The following is a 17,982-nucleotide window of genomic DNA, read 5'->3' on the forward strand; positions in this document are numbered from 1 at the left end:
TAAAGGCCTTCCTTAAAGTTGTATCAGACATGGACCATGAAGCAAGTAAAATGAAGTTGTAATGTCCACATTCCTAAGTTTGGAGCTGAAGAAAGTAAGGTCTTCAACATTCAACATTAATCGTATTGTGTTACCTAGCCTCCATCCACAAGCCTTGGAGCATATTTAGCAAACTCTCTATTTTGGCTCCTTAGCATTTTTGAGAGTGTGTTTAGCTTTTTATATATTTTAACAGCTGCACCACACTCTTAAGTGACTCTCTATTATAACTTTTAGCTATCTCGCTCTTAAATATAGAGAGAGCGAGATGATGCTCTCTATAATTTAAAACATTCATTTTGAGTTATTTTATGTAACTTATAAGTATATTTAGACTATTTAATCTTCATTTAAAAAATAATATAAATTCAAAACTAGCTAAAATAGAGAACACTAGTGCATCTGTATTTCTAAAAAAGCTAGTCAAAATGACTTTTTAGCTATTTTGGCTAAAATCTTACTCAAAAATGGCGCATTGCTAAAGATGCTCTTAAGAAGTTAGAAACAAGTCATTTGCCAACATTCTCGCAATTTTACTACTCATACAGTTACAGGAGTTCAAAGAATTGGTTTAGTAGAGACATATTTAATTTACATCGAAAACAGATGGAAGTAGTGAAACTGACGTTTACAGACTTCAATTGCCACGAAAAGTCAATGGACATTACGACTGATCAATCCTTCAAATATGGCATACAGATCCTTATTATCTGGGCCAAATATCTCATCAGCTTTATGCAGAGTCTCCTGAAATGCTCCAGTTTTATATTAGATGAGTAACAGCCAAGCAACAGTCTAAATCAAGTGTTAAAGAACAACACCACACACGAAAAAGAGAGAGAGAGGTAGGGAGCATATACCTCTTTTGTTTGCTTGTGGGCATTTAGTTCCTTAACATTTGCCAGAAATGCACCAAACTGCTCATAAGACAAACGACTCCTGAGGAAAACAACAGAACAACGTGAGACTTATTAAAGCACCATATGCAAAATGACTTCTGATGGCAATAAGAGGAAGAAAGATTACAAACATATGACTATCCAAGAAACAAATTTGTAACTTGAAAGAACACAACAGCCGGAATCTTTGTTCTCATGCTGCTTGCATTTATTGGTATTCAAAATCAACTCAGTACTTACTACCATATCAAGTAGATACAAGAAAATGGGGGGAGCTCAAGTAAATAGTAAATAAGGGGCTTATTCCTGGCTAATGTGTTGATGTTCAAAAACTGCCGAGTCCAGTTACTTGGAAGTTGGAAATATTTGCGTAGAGAATAGGGAATGGATGGATTAGGGTCGAGACATTTGAACTATCATTATAGTCACTAGTATTAGTGAACCTAGTTCAATTGATTTGAATCTGATACAAACACCATCTAGCCATTTGGGTTTCATCTGTGTTATTAATTTGGAAGAGCACACAATTTTACATACTCAGAAACACGTATTTTAGTAGTATGTAAAGTTTTCTATAAATTATTCTTTCCACCAAACTTGATGATCAAAACTAACAATGTCTTTACCTGACTTGGCGGAAAAATTCTTTCCCATCCACTCGGGTCCTTCCTGAAACAGATTAAGAAGATAATAAACGGCATTAAAACAATGCACATAGAACTACCTTAGGCAGAATCGTAAGCACGAGCAGTTCAATAAGGGTAATTTCCATAAGGATGGTTGTTGCGATATTAATCAACTGTACATCTGAAAGAGTGTTAGCTACTCTTTAGTATAGCTCAAACAGGAACCATAGTTTGCAAACTGGTTAATGGCCAAACTCTTTTAAAAATCTAGCAGAGAATCACATCTTAATTTGCATGTGATAAGTTAATTAAACTATCAAAAAACTTTATCTACAAAAGGTTTCTCAAGCTAACCATGTTCAGCGCCTGGCATGGAGCCGTGATGGCTTGAGGGCACCGAAGATCTATCATCAAACATGCCTCTTGAGGTAGCAAATGACATGGAATGCCGCCTTGGGGACACCGGCTTTGATGTCCTAGTTGGGGATGTGGATGCCGAATAGATAGGAGGAGAACCAGGGGGAGTAAGCCGCGGTGTGCTGGTTTGGGATGCTAATAGGAGCCCCGGTGATATGCGTGGAGCCCTCGATGCTGCCATTGCAACAATAAGAAACAAGAAATGCAACAAGATTAAAATCAACACAGTAAGTTGAGGGTTCAGCATAGCATTCCCTAGCACAAAAATGAGCAGTCTGGCACAATGCAAGCAAATATCACAACTAAGATCAGCATTCAAATCGTACCATTTGTGTCACGATCCTCAGTATATGTGCTTCCTGTTTCAGCGAATTGGCTCTGGCTCTGGATTGAAGATGTTCTCGAAGGTGGGAATGTGGCATCATGTTCTGAAATCATAGTGAAATTATGGTTTCATTTCACACTTAAGCACACAATCAAACGCTTAACCATATGCAAAACGTTAAGAAGATGCCACATTTTAACATCTACCAAACAAACAAACAAACAAAAATCCTCTTCCACGACAACTACAAACATGGAGACTAAACAACTCCCTAATTTTCTGCATTTCGGTCACAAATCAATGGCTGAGATATCTTAGAAATGTATACATTATTATTAAGCCTCAGATAATCAAAATTGAAAATTATATAATTCAAGGTCAGCAGACCTGCAGGTCCAGTCTGCGATTGAGAGGATAAGCTCTCTCCGGTCTGCTCCTCCGCCTTAGCAACCACTTCCGAAGCTCCACTCTCGTCCTCCTCCTGCAGCGAACGCATAAGCGTCTTTCTGAACACCTCCAACTGCGCAAATTACAAATCCAAACTCAGTCCAGCAAAAACGACATCGTTTTGTGAATTTCAAAATCGAGTTTACCTTGGAGACATCTCTGTTGAGCTTCCTCACAGTATTGGACAGGTAGCTCTTCTCCTTCAACAACTCCTCCTACACTCACCACAGCCAAGTCAACAATCAGTCAACAGATAAGAAAATTGAAGAGAAAACGGGTCGGGTCGGACCTTTTCCCTCTCAGCGAGGGCGAGCTTGTCGGCGGTGTCGGAGAGAGAGGCGTCGAGGGACTGGACCTGGGCCTGGAGGTCGGCGACGAGGTGGTCCTTGTCGGCGAGCTGGGCGCGAAGAGCGTCGGTCTCGGACTCGAGGGAGGAGACACGTGTCGCGAGGGCAATGGAGGTGATCTTGCGGGCCACATCGAGCTGCTCGAAAGGATCGGGCGGCAGAACTCGCAGCACTTCCTCGGGAAGATCGAAGTTCGAACTGCTCGATTCCCTCGCCAGCATTTCTCTTTCTCTCTCCTCCCTCTTTTTGCTTTTTCTCAATTTCTATTTTCAGATTTTTTTTTTCGTTTTTTGTTTTTGTTTTTATTGGGAGAACAGGGACGGTAGGGACATGTCCTACAAAGGAAAGGCAGCATTTTGTTTGGTTTTTGGGAATGGAGGGGGGGGGGGGGGGGGGATTTATGTGGTGTGGGAATGGATAGGAGTGTGGGAAAGAGACGAGAAGGGTGAAGCTGGTTTTTTCATGGTGGTGATGTGTTTGTGTGGTGATGAGAGGAAGAAGAAACCAGTGGATGTAACCAAGTAGAGGTACTACATCCAATTGAATGTACAGGGACCATACGATGCCTAAGATTTTGGGGCATATGGACATCACAATCTGTAATTAATTAGAGGAAGGGAAGAACAACAATTAGGGTTAGTAGTATAATGGTGTTGAATGTAATAGTTCATAACTAGTGTAAGTAACTACTGCGTGGATTGAGTTAGTACACACCCATTAAGTTTCTAATATTTCAATTCTGTCAGACTTTAAAGCCTAATATAGATTAAACTTTTAATTGAGGAAATTGAATAAAGCGTGCTCGGGGTGCTGACATCGTGTTGAAAGAGATTTCACGACTGAACTTGAGATCGATGCATGCGCATGAGACCTCAAGGTAATTAAGGGTTTACCGTCGAAGTGTGAATTCTATCTTGCGAGAAACCAGTCAGCCACCATAGTAGACCAAAGTGCTCCTGAGCGAATCACTGGTTTGCTTGAGGGAAGGTTTTTCCATGATTGTTCGATTAATCCCATATCATAATACATGAACGCGTACTGAAATTCATATGTAATATTTTGATATCGGTACACTTAGGTGTTCTATACAACCAAACCAACACTTTTGGTATTTTCAATTAGATGGTTCTATTCATACCTCCAAATTTAATATTTAGACCTCTCATACTTATTAGATCTCCAACTTATTTTTTGAGATATAAGATATGCTAATTGCACCTAGCTCGATCCCTAGATTCCCAAAACACCCTTCTTCCACAAACTCTAAAGCCAACTAGGGTTCTTCAATGCTTACAAAACTAAGAGAACAAAAATGCCATGACGCTTGGCCTAACTACAACCAATTTGAGTGGGGGAAAAACTAGTGAAGATTAATTGCAGCGTCGAAGACATGATCTTCTTTGTGCTCTGGAGATGATGAGTTTTTGACTTATATATATTGGATAGAAATATGAAGCGTCGATGACCATGTTTGCTATTCATACCCATGCCAGCTGTTTAATTGTATTGGTAATCAACTAATCATTCATTGAGTTTGACATAAACTTGGTTTTTTATGGTGCAAGTCTTGTTGTTCTACCAAATTTAAGTAGAGATACTGATTGATGAAGGGACAAAAAATGGAGAAGGAAGACGCTGGATTTGAAAAGGAAGATTTGGATTTGTCGAACAAAATGGAGGCTTGTGAGAACATAGTTTTTTTTTTTGCTAAATGTTTAGTGGTAATTTCATGTGTTGAGAAAGTCAACTATCACTTGAAAAAATGAGAGGTCTAGATATCAATTTTGGATATATAAATAGAACTACAATTTTCAATTTCAATATTTATTGATTTCGATTACCAAAAATCAGTTTATCAAATCAAAAATATTTAGTTGTTACAGTATTGAGTCGTTTAGGTAATTATCAACCCAAATGATAACCCTACCAGAAATTATGGGATTAAACCTTGTAGTCAAAGTTATAGTGCATGCGAGAATGAGAGAAAGGGATAAAGTGAAGCAGAGACGTAGAGCAATGACATGCGCCTCACGCGCGCCACCCAAAACCCCTAGAGCTCTGCTAGGGTTTGCCTAACCCAGTTTTCTAGCCACCGAACATAGTAAAGGAAGGCCGCCCTGGCCGGGCTTTCGAATCGCCCCTCATCCTTCTTCGTTTTCCCAATCCATGCCACTTGTTGTTAACCCCATGCCACTATTTCAATTTCCCACCCAAATCCTAGCAAATCCTTTTACATTTTGCCCCCTCGCTACATGTCTAACCCAGGCATTCATGACCTCTACCTCCACTTTCCGACCTAGATTCTTCCCTTAGGTGCCCTTACCCCCTGCCTGTTTTAGGAGGATTTGCATTTTACAAGACACATTAATGGAGGGTGAGATTTCTATTTTCCCTTTTGCCAACGAATCCAACGGCCAGGTATGTCTCTCTATCTGCTTTTTGTTCGTTCTGATTCTTAATGATTGCCCTGGTTCCATGTGGTTTGTGGATTGGAAATTTGGATTTGGTTTTCTAGGATCCCCCTGAATCGTTACGGCTTCCCCTTAGATTCTCTAGGGCAGTCTTGCGCTCTCTTCACATGATGCATTTATTCAGACCCTTCCACGCAGAGTTTTTACTTCTCCAAGACCATGCATATCTGACATGTGTTACTTTCCCAAACGATCCATATCCTCTGGCAACCCCAGTAGACACTATTTATCGGACCCCTTTTGGAGAAACAGGTCTTACACCACTTCTGCTACTAGTTTCTCCCCTTTCACTCACTTATCCTTTCCTAATGGCCTTCAGCCTAAATGCGCGAGCCCAAGCTAACTCCTCAAGATTCCGTTCCTCTCCTGTTTTCAACCCTTATCCTAGGCCAAACCCAAATGAACCCCCCTTCGTCACCAATGTTGATGTCGCTAGAGTTGTGGTGAAACGAAACCAAACCCAGGTTTTTGTTCCAAAGGATACTGTTACCCACAAGGATCACCTTAACAACTATTGCCTTCTTGCCAAAATTTTTAGCAAAAAGGTCTCAGCTAATAAGATCGTCAGAAAATGCAACTGGCATTGGTCAAGCCTGCAAGGGACAGTGAAGATGGTTAAGATGGCAAATGGTTGGTTCTCCTTGGAGTTTGCCCACCTACAAGATGTGGATTTTGTGCGGGCTACCCGTCCTTGGTTTGTCAAAGGAAGGATTTTCCATATCAGGAAATGGGCTCCGTTGTTTGATCTTAGGGAGGCGAAGATAAAAACCCTTACTCTATGGGTCAGGCTTCCTAACCTACCCTTGTACTACTGGAGTGAGAAGGCTATCCATCCCATTGTCAGGGTCATTGGGTGTTTTATCCGACTCGACGAAAGGACTGAGAATGCGAAGAACTACATCTTCGCTCGAGCTTGTATGGAAATCGACCTCCGAACTCCTTTGAAGCGTGTTTTGGTGATCCATGAAGAAGATGAGGGAGACCTCCCCTTTGATATGGTAAGTAAACCTGCAAGATTTTTTGTGTCGTATGAGGGTATTTTTGAAGTTTGCTTTGAGTGTGGCAGTCATAAGCATAAGATCTTGGAATGCCCTCCCAAAAAGAAAGATCAACATTTCATTATGGTTGATAGAGAAGAGGGAGACAATGATGTGGAACCGGAAGGCATGGAGATGGACTCTGAGATTAGGGGCCTTGCCTCTGAAAATGTCATGATTTATTTCCCCCAGCCGGACAAAAGAGATGTGGATCATGATGATGGCAACCTCAACAATGCAAACCTAAACCCCCTTCGATCCCCTGGATGGACCACTGTCTGTCGAAGGAGCAAGGCAACTTCAAAAGTAACTGCTGCTTCCAGTGACAACAAGGCTGAAGGACCTCGGTCTGAAGGAAAAACCACTACTGCAAAAGGCAAACAAGTTGTGGGAATGAAGAAGGCTTCCTTGGTCAAACCAGGAATCTCTTTCAAAGATGCTGCGCAAGGTCATGGAGTCATTGTCATTAGTGACAATGAAGAGGAAAAGGCTGAAAAATAGTCCAAGTACTCATCTTCAAGCGATGAGGAAGTGGTGAGACCTACTGCCACAAATAATCATTCTTTACTGTCTTATTCTAACTTTTCTAAAATTGCTAAACTCTATGATGACCATACCTTAGAATTAAACCCTACTCCAGTGGAGCTCTATTCTCCCACAGATGCTATTGATTTTTTCTATGCTAACTTTAGTCAACCTGACATGCAGTTTGAGAACTTTAGTGATGCTAGAGGGTCTGAATTTGTTACCAAGGAGGAGGACATGAATGAATATGATAACAAGATGGTAGATGGAAAAATGGGTCTGTTTCTTAGGACTGACAGCTCAGACATGAGCACTGGATCAAGAAAACGTACTCGGGATATGGCTAAGGAGTGAGGACCATAGCATGGCAGATGCTGAGGAAGCGGAGGGTGGTGCCTCTTCTCCTTAACTCCAGAAACCATGAAAATTATGTCTTGGAATAGTAAGGGTAGTGCATGGGATGGTTTTGTGGCACAGGTCCATTTCTATGTTTCCTGTTTTGATGTGGATGTTCTTTGCATCATGGATACCAAAACTTCTTCTAATATTTTAAAGGATTAAATACTTGTTACGTACTTCCTGTACTTTGCTCTAGAAAACAGTTCAGTCCCTCACCTTTTAAATTAAACAATTTAGTCCTTATTCTCTCTAATTCTCACACAAAAGGTCCAAAATGATCCAAAGTGACTATTATACCCCTCACTTCGTCTTTTTATTTTTATTTTTATTTTTTCTCTATTTTTATTTTATTTTTCTCCCCTTTTTTATATTCTCTCTCTCTCTCTTCTGTCTCTCTCTCTCTCTCTCTCTTTCTCTCTCTCTCTCTCCCTCCCCCTTCCTGAAAACAAAATTCCTAAAACTCTTGTTCTTCCTCTCCTTTTTTTCTTTTCTTTCTTCTTCTTCGCGTCTTCTTCCTCTTCTGGTTCTCTATTATGTTGTTTTTCTTGCAGAGCTGCTGCTGATGGGTGGGAGACGCTGGCAGAAGCAGCAAGATACAGCAAGCTAGCGGGTCTGTTAGAGGCGGGGTGTGCGCAGGTGGAAGGGCGCTGGGATCTGCGCAGCCGTGCGCTGCCCTAGGCTGACGCCGATGAATCCGATCTGGAGGCTGGAGGCTTGCTTGGCTGGAGGCCCGTGGGATGAAAGGATTATGCCGTCGAAGTTCATGGCGGAGCGGAGGGGAGTTCAGCGCCAGTGGCGGCCCGTGCGGCGTCTCCTCGTGTCAGTGGCTAATGAGGATTCAAAGGTAGGATGGCTGATGTTTGCTGTGTTACTATTACCCAATTCGATCCTCTTCTTCTGAGAGCACCAAAGTCTCTGTAGATTTGTACTACGAAACCCTTTATCCTGATTGCTCTGATTTCATTGTTAAACATCTGATCAAGCTCTTCGACACCGGACTCATCTCTGCCGTTGACTTGAATCTCGTCCCCTACAGCAACGCCAAGCTCGGAACCAACGACACCATCACTTGCCAGGTTCAAATTTCCTTTCTTTCTTCATTTCCTCTATATAAAAATTGAATCTTTTGCTTTCACAGTTTTCACAAAAAGAATGAATTTTCTATGTTTCTAGCTAGTTCTAGCTCTTGGGTAATTTTTAAATTGTACTTGGTTTCTGGTTTTCAATGTCGTTGCTGGGTCGAGTGATGGTGGCAGCACGGCGAGGCGGTGACCGGAAGTTTAAGAAAACCTGAGAGCAGAGGCGTCGAAGATTTGAGGTGAGCTTGTGGAGGCTGGGATCTATGCCATGCATCGATCCTGCCTCGGCTTCAATCCCGGGTTACCAGTCGAGTTGGAGAGGTTGGAGTGGAGCCAACTTCAGGAGCAGCTTGTCGAGAGAGAGAGAGAGAGAGAGAGAGAGAAAGAATAAATAAAAAAGGGATTGAAAAAATAAAAAGAGAAAAATTAAAAAAAGAAAAGAAAAATAATATAAAAAAGAAAATGAGGGGTATAATAGTCATTTTAGACCTGTTGTGGACTTGTTATGTGAGAATTAGAGAGAATAAGGACTAAATTGTTTAATTTAAAAGGTGAGGGACTGAACTGTTTTCTAGAGCAAAGTACAGGGAGTAACAAGTATTTAATCCTATTTTAAATAAGACCAGGAAACTTCTGTTTAATGATTCTTTTGTCGTTAATGCACTAGGACAGTGTGGTGGAATGGTTCTGCTTTGGAATACTAGATCAGTTAATTTAGAAATCATTCAACCTCATGACCATTTTATCCATTGTCGCCTAACTGACTTAACCTTGCAGCGCACTAGCTTTATAACCTTTGTTTATGCCTATCCTCAAAAGGAAAAACAACTTGAACTTTAGAATACCCTTGCTACTTTACAACCTCCTAATAATGACTACTGGGCTTTAATTGGTGATTTCAATAGTATTTTGGACTTAGAAGAAAAACTTGGTGGCAACCAAGTTGTTACCAGATATATGTTAAATTTTTTCCAGTTTTTTGAATGATCTACATTTGCTCTCTCTAAGAGCCTCTGGCCTCCCCTTTACTTGGACGAATAAACATGAAGATGATACTCTTATGTTCGAAAGACTTGATAGAGCCTGTGTCAGTGGTAACTTTATGAATGATTATCCAAATCTAAAGGTGGAAAATATTCCAATTATTGGTTCAGATCATGGTCCAATTTGTCTCACGTTACATAGTGAGCAAAGGAAAAGGCCCATATCTTTCAAATTTGAGGCAATGTGGCTCTCACACAAGGATTTTAAACCTTTTGCGAACACCATTTGGAAACAAACTACTGATACTAATCCTATTTTTAATTTTCTCACCATTGTAGGTCAATTCTCTCATCAGGCACAAAAGTGGAACAAGCTTGTCTATGGAAATATTTTCAAGATAATGGAGGATCTGAATTCTAGAAGCTATGACATCCAACAACAACTAATGATTTTCCCTACGTACTTCTCAGACTCTTAAGGAGAGGGATATGGCCATTAGAGAGGAACTCATGCAGCTTTACAAAGATGAAGAAACATACTGGGCACAAAAAGCAAAGGCAAATTGGCTCTCTCTAGGGGACAAAAACAATAAATTTTTCCAAACTCAGGCAAATGTGAGAAAGAAAAAGCATGGTGAAAGACCACATTACTATCATGACTAAGGCCACTGATGCAGATTCCAACAACAACAAGATGAAGAATATTGAAGATGATGAAGACTCTCTCTCTCTCCCCCCCCCCCCCCCCCCCCAATCCTCCAAAGAACCCATTACTCTCTCAATCTTTGCTCTCTAAAGAAACCCATAAAAACCCATTACTGGGTTTTGAGTATACTCCAAAGAACCCATTTCTTCTCTCTCAATCTTTGCTCTCTAAAGAAACCCAGTATACCCATTACCGGAATTTCCGAAGGCCAGTAAACAAATTTCGCACCGGAACCGCCTCGATCCTCACCGCTCTGCTTCTTCTCCTCCCCACCACCATGAACCAACTCCACAGAAGCTTCATTCTTTTCTTAGCCTTATTATCATCCCCGGTGATATTTCGCAACACCGAGTCCTCATTGGAGGTCTCCTCCGCGACCAAATAACCGTCCTTAGAATTCGAATCCGCGTCGCCTCTCGCGATCGGCCTCAGCTGGAGATCTGACTAGGCCCTCACACTTGCGACGGCGATGCCTCCGGCGAATCTGACATCACCATGGAAAAACCATAGCAATTGTTGATTTCCTGCTGGGATGTATTGAAGGAAGATGGCGAGGGGAGAGAGAGAGAGAACTAGGTGTAGAGAGAAGTCTTAGGTGTCCATAGCAATTGCTGGTGTTCCAATTTTTTTTTTCTTCAATCAAACTTGAAGAGACCGAATTGCCCTTGTAAATATGACACGTGGCATCCTCCATAATGGAGGAGATAACGGCATGTATGGAAGGTGGGTCGGGTTTCAAAGTCCATGTACTGAAGTTAGGTTTCACAAACGTTGGCCACCTTAATTCTCAGTGGCCTTAAGGTCATGTACTGTTCTTAAAATTTTCCCTTGCTGAAATTCTTGTGCAAAATTTCAAAAAAAGATTTCAGCTAGATAATCATATCAATGAACCTGATTTGTCGGACTTTATTTCCATTATTGATCCTTGTATTACTGATAATGACAATCACTGTCTTTTGCAACAGGTGACTGATGATGAAATCTTTCAGGCTATTATGTCCATTGGACCCCTGAAGGCTCCAGGACCTGATGGTATCCATGCCTCTTTCTACCAAAACTGTTGGAAAGAGGTTGAAGGTACTATCATTCCCCTAATTAAAAATCTTTTCATTGATAGTAGCTCCTTGAAACTTATTAACCATACTAATATTGCACTCATTCCAAAAGTGGAGAACCCCTCCTTAATTGGTGGGAGACTTTAGACCAATTAGTCTCTGTAATGTTTCTTATAAAATCCTAACCAAAATCCTGGTGAGTAAGCTTAAACCCCTTTTGGAAAAATGCGTTTCCAGAAATCAAGGGGCGTTTGCTCCGGAAGAGATATACAACACAACATCCTCATTATACATGAACTTTTTTCTGATTTTCAAAAGATGAATGGCAGAATTGGAGCCTTTGCTTTGAAATTGGATTTAGAAAAGGCTTATGATTTGCTAAACTGGTCGTATCTTTCTCAGTGCCTGAAAAGGTTTGGTTTCCATGATAATTGGATAAATCTAGTTATGAATTCTGTTTCAACTGCCTCTTTTTCAGTACTTGTGAATGGCTCCCCCACTGGCCATTCAAACTCCAAAGGAGAATCAGGCAGGTTGACCCTTTCTCCCCTTATCTTTTTATTCTAGCCATGGAACCTTTGATCAGACATCTCAATGATCTTGCTTGTAATTCGAAATCCCAGGTAGGTCTGCTTTCTTCTCCTCTGGGACTTAGAATCTCTAACCTAATGTTTGCAGACGACTGTTTAATCTTTGCTAAAGCAACAAAGATGAGTGCAAGGAAGATTGCTTGAGTTATGAATTTTTTCTCTTTAGCCTCGGGCCAGAAGATAAACTACCATAAATCCTCCTTGTTTTTCTCTCCTAAGGTAAATCCCTCTCTTAAAAGGAATATTGTCAACATTCTCAATATTCAACAAAAGGCTACTATTGGTAAGTACCTGGGAATTCATAATGTTATTTGTTGGAAAGACCTTGTCAATGCAAAGGAGTTGCTCTTAAAGATTTCTAACAAGTTAGCAAGTTGGAAAAAATCCTCACTGTTAAGAGCAGGTAGACTAACACTGATTCAGTCCAATCTAGCTTGCTAGTATGCCCAACCACACAATGTCCTGCTTTAAATGCCCCAAAAGCATAACGAACCAGATAGACAAGCAGGCTAAAGAGTTATTTTGGGGTTCTGATTCAAAGTGCCCCCCAATTGCTTGGGATCAAGTTTGTAAGGCCTCTTGGAGGGCTTGGTATTAGTCCTTCCAGTTTCTTTAACAATGCCGCAATTGCTAAACTGGCTTGGAAAGTTTTACAGGATAATGACAATTGGTGGGCTCAAATTGTTAGGAAAAAAATATCTAAACAGTTCTTCTTTTTTCCAGGTAAAAGAGAAACAGAAGAATTCGATGGCCTGGAAGGGTATACTGGATGCAAGAAACCTCATTTTGAAGGGCATGCACTGGATCGTTGGTAATGGTAAGACTATAAAGTTTTGGACTTTTAATTGGGTCTTTGATACGCCCCTTTTAAATTTTTATTCTTGAAAATTGCAAGCATTTGATCAACTTAGAAGAGATTGTGGACGATTATGTGTTACATGGCTCCTGGAATAAACCAAAGCTTCTAGCTTCCCTGGACTCGTCAATTGTAAAACATATCCTTGGTATTCCTTTGCCAGTATATGATCAAGAAGACAATTTTATCTGGGGACCTTCTGTGAATGGATGCTTCACAAATCACAATCAAATCGGCTACCTGGCTTCAATTACATGATCATCATCAGAAACATGATCAAAGTGACCTGATAAATAAACTTTGGAAACTCAATATCCCTCCTAAGCTCAAAGTTTTTGGTTGGCTCCTAATTAGGGGACGACTAAAAACTAGAGATAGACTGACCAGGTTTGGTCTGCTTGATGATAATACTTGCCCTCTATGTGGTATTGATAATGAAACAGCCAATCATCTTTTTGAAACCTGTGATTTTATAATGCAGGTTTGGAGCCTAGCTGGTATTGACCCCTTGATTAATTGGGAGGATGGCTACATCTCGGTTTTCTGAGAGCTCTTTATCAGGAAACCTTATCATTCTGATCTATTTACAAAATTAATTACTCTTTGTTGGCAGGTCTGGAAAGCAAGAAATGACCTCATCTTTAGAGGAATCACTCATCGTCCTTCTTCTGTCGTTGTAGCTTCTGCGACAACTATTAAAAGTTTCACAGATGCTAATGTGCAATCTAACAAAAACAAGAGGGTTATTGCACCAACCACGATCAGATGGGAACCACCAAAGCATGATCATGTTAAAATAAACTTCGATGGCTCTGTCCATCGAGATTCGGCTGCTGGGGGCTTCATGCTTCATCATTAGAAACCATGTGGGTAAGCCTTGTTGGTGTGAGTTGTACTTACCTTATTTATGTAGATATTCTGTACTATTATGTGATCTGTAATATTCTGTAATATCTGTAGTATTATTAGATTTACTACTTGCCTTACGAGTAGTACTTGTCTTATTAGGCACAATTGTAATTTGTATATAATTCCTTCTCGTAAGGTGAATGAGATATCGAAGTTATTCAGCCAAAATTATCTCTTGTTTTGACTTGGTATCAGAGCAGAGATCTGATCCTGGACTCTGACTCGTTGTTCTTTGATCCTTGACCCTTGTTCTTTGTGCTTGGATTTGTTCCTTGTCCTTTGATCTTTTCATCACCGTTACCTTCTTATATTTCCAAGTACTTTGTTGTTTTTTCCTTCCGCTGCGTATTCACCATGGTGAAAGATCAAGACGTTTCTCCCAGGTTCTCCTCAAATCTGACTTGTAACTACTGCAAGAATCCATGCCACATCAAAGCAAATTGTTACAGGTTGGTTGGTTTTCCAGCAGGCTACTTTGATAGGCCCGACCTCAGGACAACAAACCCAAGGGAAAGGCTGCTGTTCATCTTGTTCAAGACCAAGATTACTATACGGTGACAAAACCAGATCACACCAACTTTGCTGGTAAGGATACCGCACCCGTAAGTTGCGGTGGTAATGGTAATATTGGAGTTGCTTTAAAAATTTCTGGCTTTACTGGTGCCAATACTTGGATAATTGATTCTGGAGCATCTGACCATATGACCTATGATCGTAGTTTCTTTCTTTTTCTCAATCCACCCTCTATTTCCTCTGTTGTCAATGCCAATGGTGATTCTTTTCCTGTTTTAGGAATAGGGTCTGTTCGTCTCACCCCTTCTTTGACACTACATGATGTTCTTTATGTCCCTGATCTCTCTCATCATCTTATATCTGTGCCTCAGCTTAATACTCAATCTCGGTGTTCTGTAACATTTTTTCCTTTGTATGTGATTTTTCAGGACCTCCTCACCAGGGAAATAATCGGCAGGGGTTATCTGAGGGGTCGACTATTCCATCTGGATTGCATGTTTGCCGGAATGAAGTCGGAGAAGGCAGTCCAAGCAGCTTTGATTTCGACTGTGGTTACTAATCAAGTTGAAGAATTATGGCTATGGCATCGGAGATTGGGACATCCTTCATTTAGTGTCATGAAGAAATCTATGCCATCCTTGTTTCTGGGCATTGATGAGTCTAAGTTGCATTGTGAGTCATGTGTCTTAGCTAAAAGTCATCGTACTAGTTATCCTTTGAGTACTACTAGGAGTTCTTTTCCTTTTGAGCTTATTCATTCTGATGTCTGGGGACTAACCTCAAGATTGGGACGCTCCTCAGGGATTGGTTGACAAGGGTTATCTGTATCTAAGAGGGGTGGAGGAGCTTGGCCTTCTTGAACTGCTAAATTTTGGACGTCGTGTTCGCTGACATTCTCAGATGAAGATTGGAGAGGAAAGATCCCACATTGGAAAAGTGACAAATAAAATATAACTTATAAGTGGGTGGACCTCACCCAATTGTACCGAGGCCTTTTGTGATTAAAACCCAACACCTAACGAGTGGTTAAGTTGGGACAGTATCGGTACAATGGTGGGCCACGGGCTACGCTTGTCGCTGTTTAACATAGTATCAGAGCGGGTCCCTCTCCAATTGCGTCTCCAATTGTCATGGGCCCAAATTTGAGTTCCTTATATTGTCATCGGAAAATTCCGATTGGATTGTTACCAAGTGTCCGATGTGGGCCTTGGATTGTATTGACCAAGTCTCCGATATGAGGCTTGTGTCCCAATTTCCAATGTGGGAATTAGATTAATTAATTTCACGAGCAGACCTAGAGCTAGGTTGCACGTGAGGGGGCGTGTTGGAGAGGAAAGATCCCATATTGGAAAAGTGACAAATAAAATATAACTTATAAGTGGGTGGCTCTTACCCAATTGTACCGAGGCCTTTTGTGATTAAAACCCAACACCTATCGGGTGGTTAAGTTGGGACAGTATCGGTACAATGGTGGACCACGGGCCACGTTTGTCGCTGTTTAACAAGCCTCTCTACGCAGCCTACTGGAAATGCTTCAGTTCTTGTTGCTTAGGTGACTGCGCTCCGAAATAGCCTCATTCATGCCAGAGAGAAAGGTATTCAGAAATGCTTCATCATTAGAAACCATGTGGGTAAGCCTCTCTACGCAGCCTACTGGAAATGCTTCAGTTCTTGTTGCTTAGGCGACTGCGCTCCGAAATAGCCTCATTCATGCCAGAGAGAAAGGTATTCAGAAGGTGGAGGTTGAAGGCGACCCCAAACTTGTTATTGATGCAGTTAATGGAGTTATTAGTCCACCGAGGAGGCTGATTAAAATTGTCCAAGACATTAGAAGGATTGCTGCCAATTTCAGTTCCATTGCTTTCAAACATGTTCTAAGGGAAGCTAATTTTGTCGCTAACGCTCTAGCCAATTTAGGTCAAGTTACCAATTTGTATTCCATCTGGAATGACAGAGTTCCACCTCAGACTGCACAAGCCTTATTGCTTGACCTTATAAACTCTGGTTACCCTAGAAGTTTTGCTATGTAATGTTTTTCTCTTCATCAAAAAAAAAGAAGAAGTTATAGTGCATGCATCTCCTTCTTTCTTTGCCTTTTTCTCCTTTTGAAGCACTTCTTAAAATCAGCATATGCACCAGGATATGGGATTAGACATGAAAATGGTAAAGCTTTAAAGAGACTACAGCTGAAGCTAGTACTCCTTTTATAAAAAGAGGAAATAAGCAAATTAAGCATGCACTGGGTCTTTGGCATGGCCAGCCACTTTTGACGTCCTAGCCATCACGGCATCATCAAGTCCAAGCTACCCTTTTGGAAAACTCTTCAGTCTTCACGGACACTCAGAGCCACAACAGTCATTGCTTAATTGGTTCATGGAAAATATTATAAAGGAAGCTGCACGTAGCAGTCGTAGCTAGTTAGATCACTACTGGGTGATGACTCGTAAATGATCAGAGAAAGCAAGTACTGCAATTCTGTAAATTAATAATGTCGCCGACATCTTACGGCCGGCCGGACAATTATTTGGGTAGGTCAACTGCATACAGAAACCAAGTTGATCGAGTACTAGGTAGTAATAATTTAAAAGGTCTATTCCTCCTCAGATTCTGACCAAATCAACCTCTCCAAAAAGCTGAGCTCAGCTTCCATGATTCTTCTTCAGCTAAACTGGAGCTAGCTTTAGTTTGCGTTATTTTCTTTCTTTCATTTTTCTGGAAAGATGTTTCCACTACATATATGTAGACCTCATTAAGACAAGATAGCATGATTGCTTCCTTACAATTCACTTCTCTGTATATGAAAAAAGGCATGTACTGCATTTGAAGTCGACCTATAAAAGCTTCCCTTCTTCTCCTTTACATGTGAAAAAGAGTGATTAAAGAAGATCTGCATGCAGCTGGTTAATGGGATTTTTGGTTGGAAGGCACTGAAACTAAGAACTATGATTATCAAAACCGATCACGATCGAATCTAACCTAAAGATATGCTATCTAAGAGCCTAAGACTACTTACATATTCTGTGTTATCTTCTTATTACATGGATTATTTTGCAGTAAACAAGCATAGGATTGGTTTTACATGTCTCATTTGGAGTAGCACGACTGAGTTGGGTTAGATTCCTTGACCAAATCAATGAACAGTTTCATCATAATCTCTACAAGGAAATAAGATAGGGAGGGACAAGTCTGATTTTGAAGCTTTTCTTTAATGTAATGCAGAGTCATGCATCTTTAATTATTTATCACTTTAAAAAAGAAAGACAACCTTTAATGATTTCAGTGTTTAGTCTTGCTGATTAAACAATATAGCTAAGTGCATGTTAGTGGGGGGTTTATAATAATCATACATGAACAATGACAACTTGACAAGTAAAGCGTACTAATTGTTCTATCTTTTATCTAAAATTCTAGATCGGCCACCTTATTTATATTAGCAGTTGTTGTTCTTGTTGAAATTCCTTTTTATAAATTATTTGGAGGGACAATTTTGATTCTATATATATCAAAATGAATAAGTACTTGTTTGCTTTGTGCTTGTATTTCGTAAACACTGCAGCTACTTAAAATAAAAACAAAATGTGTTGATGCATAGTGCATTTTTCCCTACATTTTTTTTTAAAAAAGACCTTATTAAGAAGGTACGTATATGTAGATGCACAGTAATAATCATGACTTCCTTCAAAAAAATTTCGAGCCCCCCAAATAATATCACATCTTCCTCTGAGACAATCGATCAGTTAACAATTTTGAATTTCTTGG

At 40.5% G+C, this 17,982-nt stretch overlaps 1 protein-coding gene across 1 annotated transcript; it reads right to left on the bottom strand.

The window, feature by feature from the left end:
• Positions 1-551: 551 nt before the first annotated feature.
• Positions 552-3,467, bottom strand: LOC133709774 (uncharacterized protein At4g15545). The gene is made up of 8 exons (XM_062135644.1): positions 3,043-3,467; positions 2,900-2,968; positions 2,694-2,826; positions 2,308-2,409; positions 1,919-2,155; positions 1,565-1,607; positions 900-978; positions 552-786 (listed from the first exon to the last, which is right to left on the bottom strand). The coding sequence occupies exons 1-8, from the start codon at positions 3,319-3,321 to the stop codon at positions 694-696; spliced, it is 1,035 nt and encodes a 344-aa protein (XP_061991628.1). The 5' UTR covers positions 3,322-3,467; the 3' UTR covers positions 552-693.
• Positions 3,468-17,982: the final 14,515 nt, after the last annotated feature.

This window comes from Rosa rugosa, chromosome 5 (assembly GCF_958449725.1).
Source record: "Rosa rugosa chromosome 5, drRosRugo1.1, whole genome shotgun sequence".
NCBI lineage: Eukaryota > Viridiplantae > Streptophyta > Magnoliopsida > Rosales > Rosaceae > Rosa > Rosa rugosa.

What these genes read in the sequence shown, in the direction of transcription:
- LOC133709774 (XM_062135644.1), bottom strand. Translation starts at nt 3,321, where the DNA reads ATGCTGGCGAGGGAATCGAGCAGTTCGAACTTCGATCTTCCCGAGGAA. An exon ending in CCCTCGCTGAGAGGGAAAAG is followed by an intron (nt 2,969 to 3,042) that starts GTCCGACCCGAC and finishes TGGTGAGTGTAG; the next exon opens with GAGGAGTTGTTGAAGGAGAA. An exon ending in CCCACAAGCAAACAAAAGAG is followed by an intron (nt 787 to 899) that starts GTATATGCTCCC and finishes GGAGCATTTCAG; the next exon opens with GAGACTCTGCATAAAGCTGA.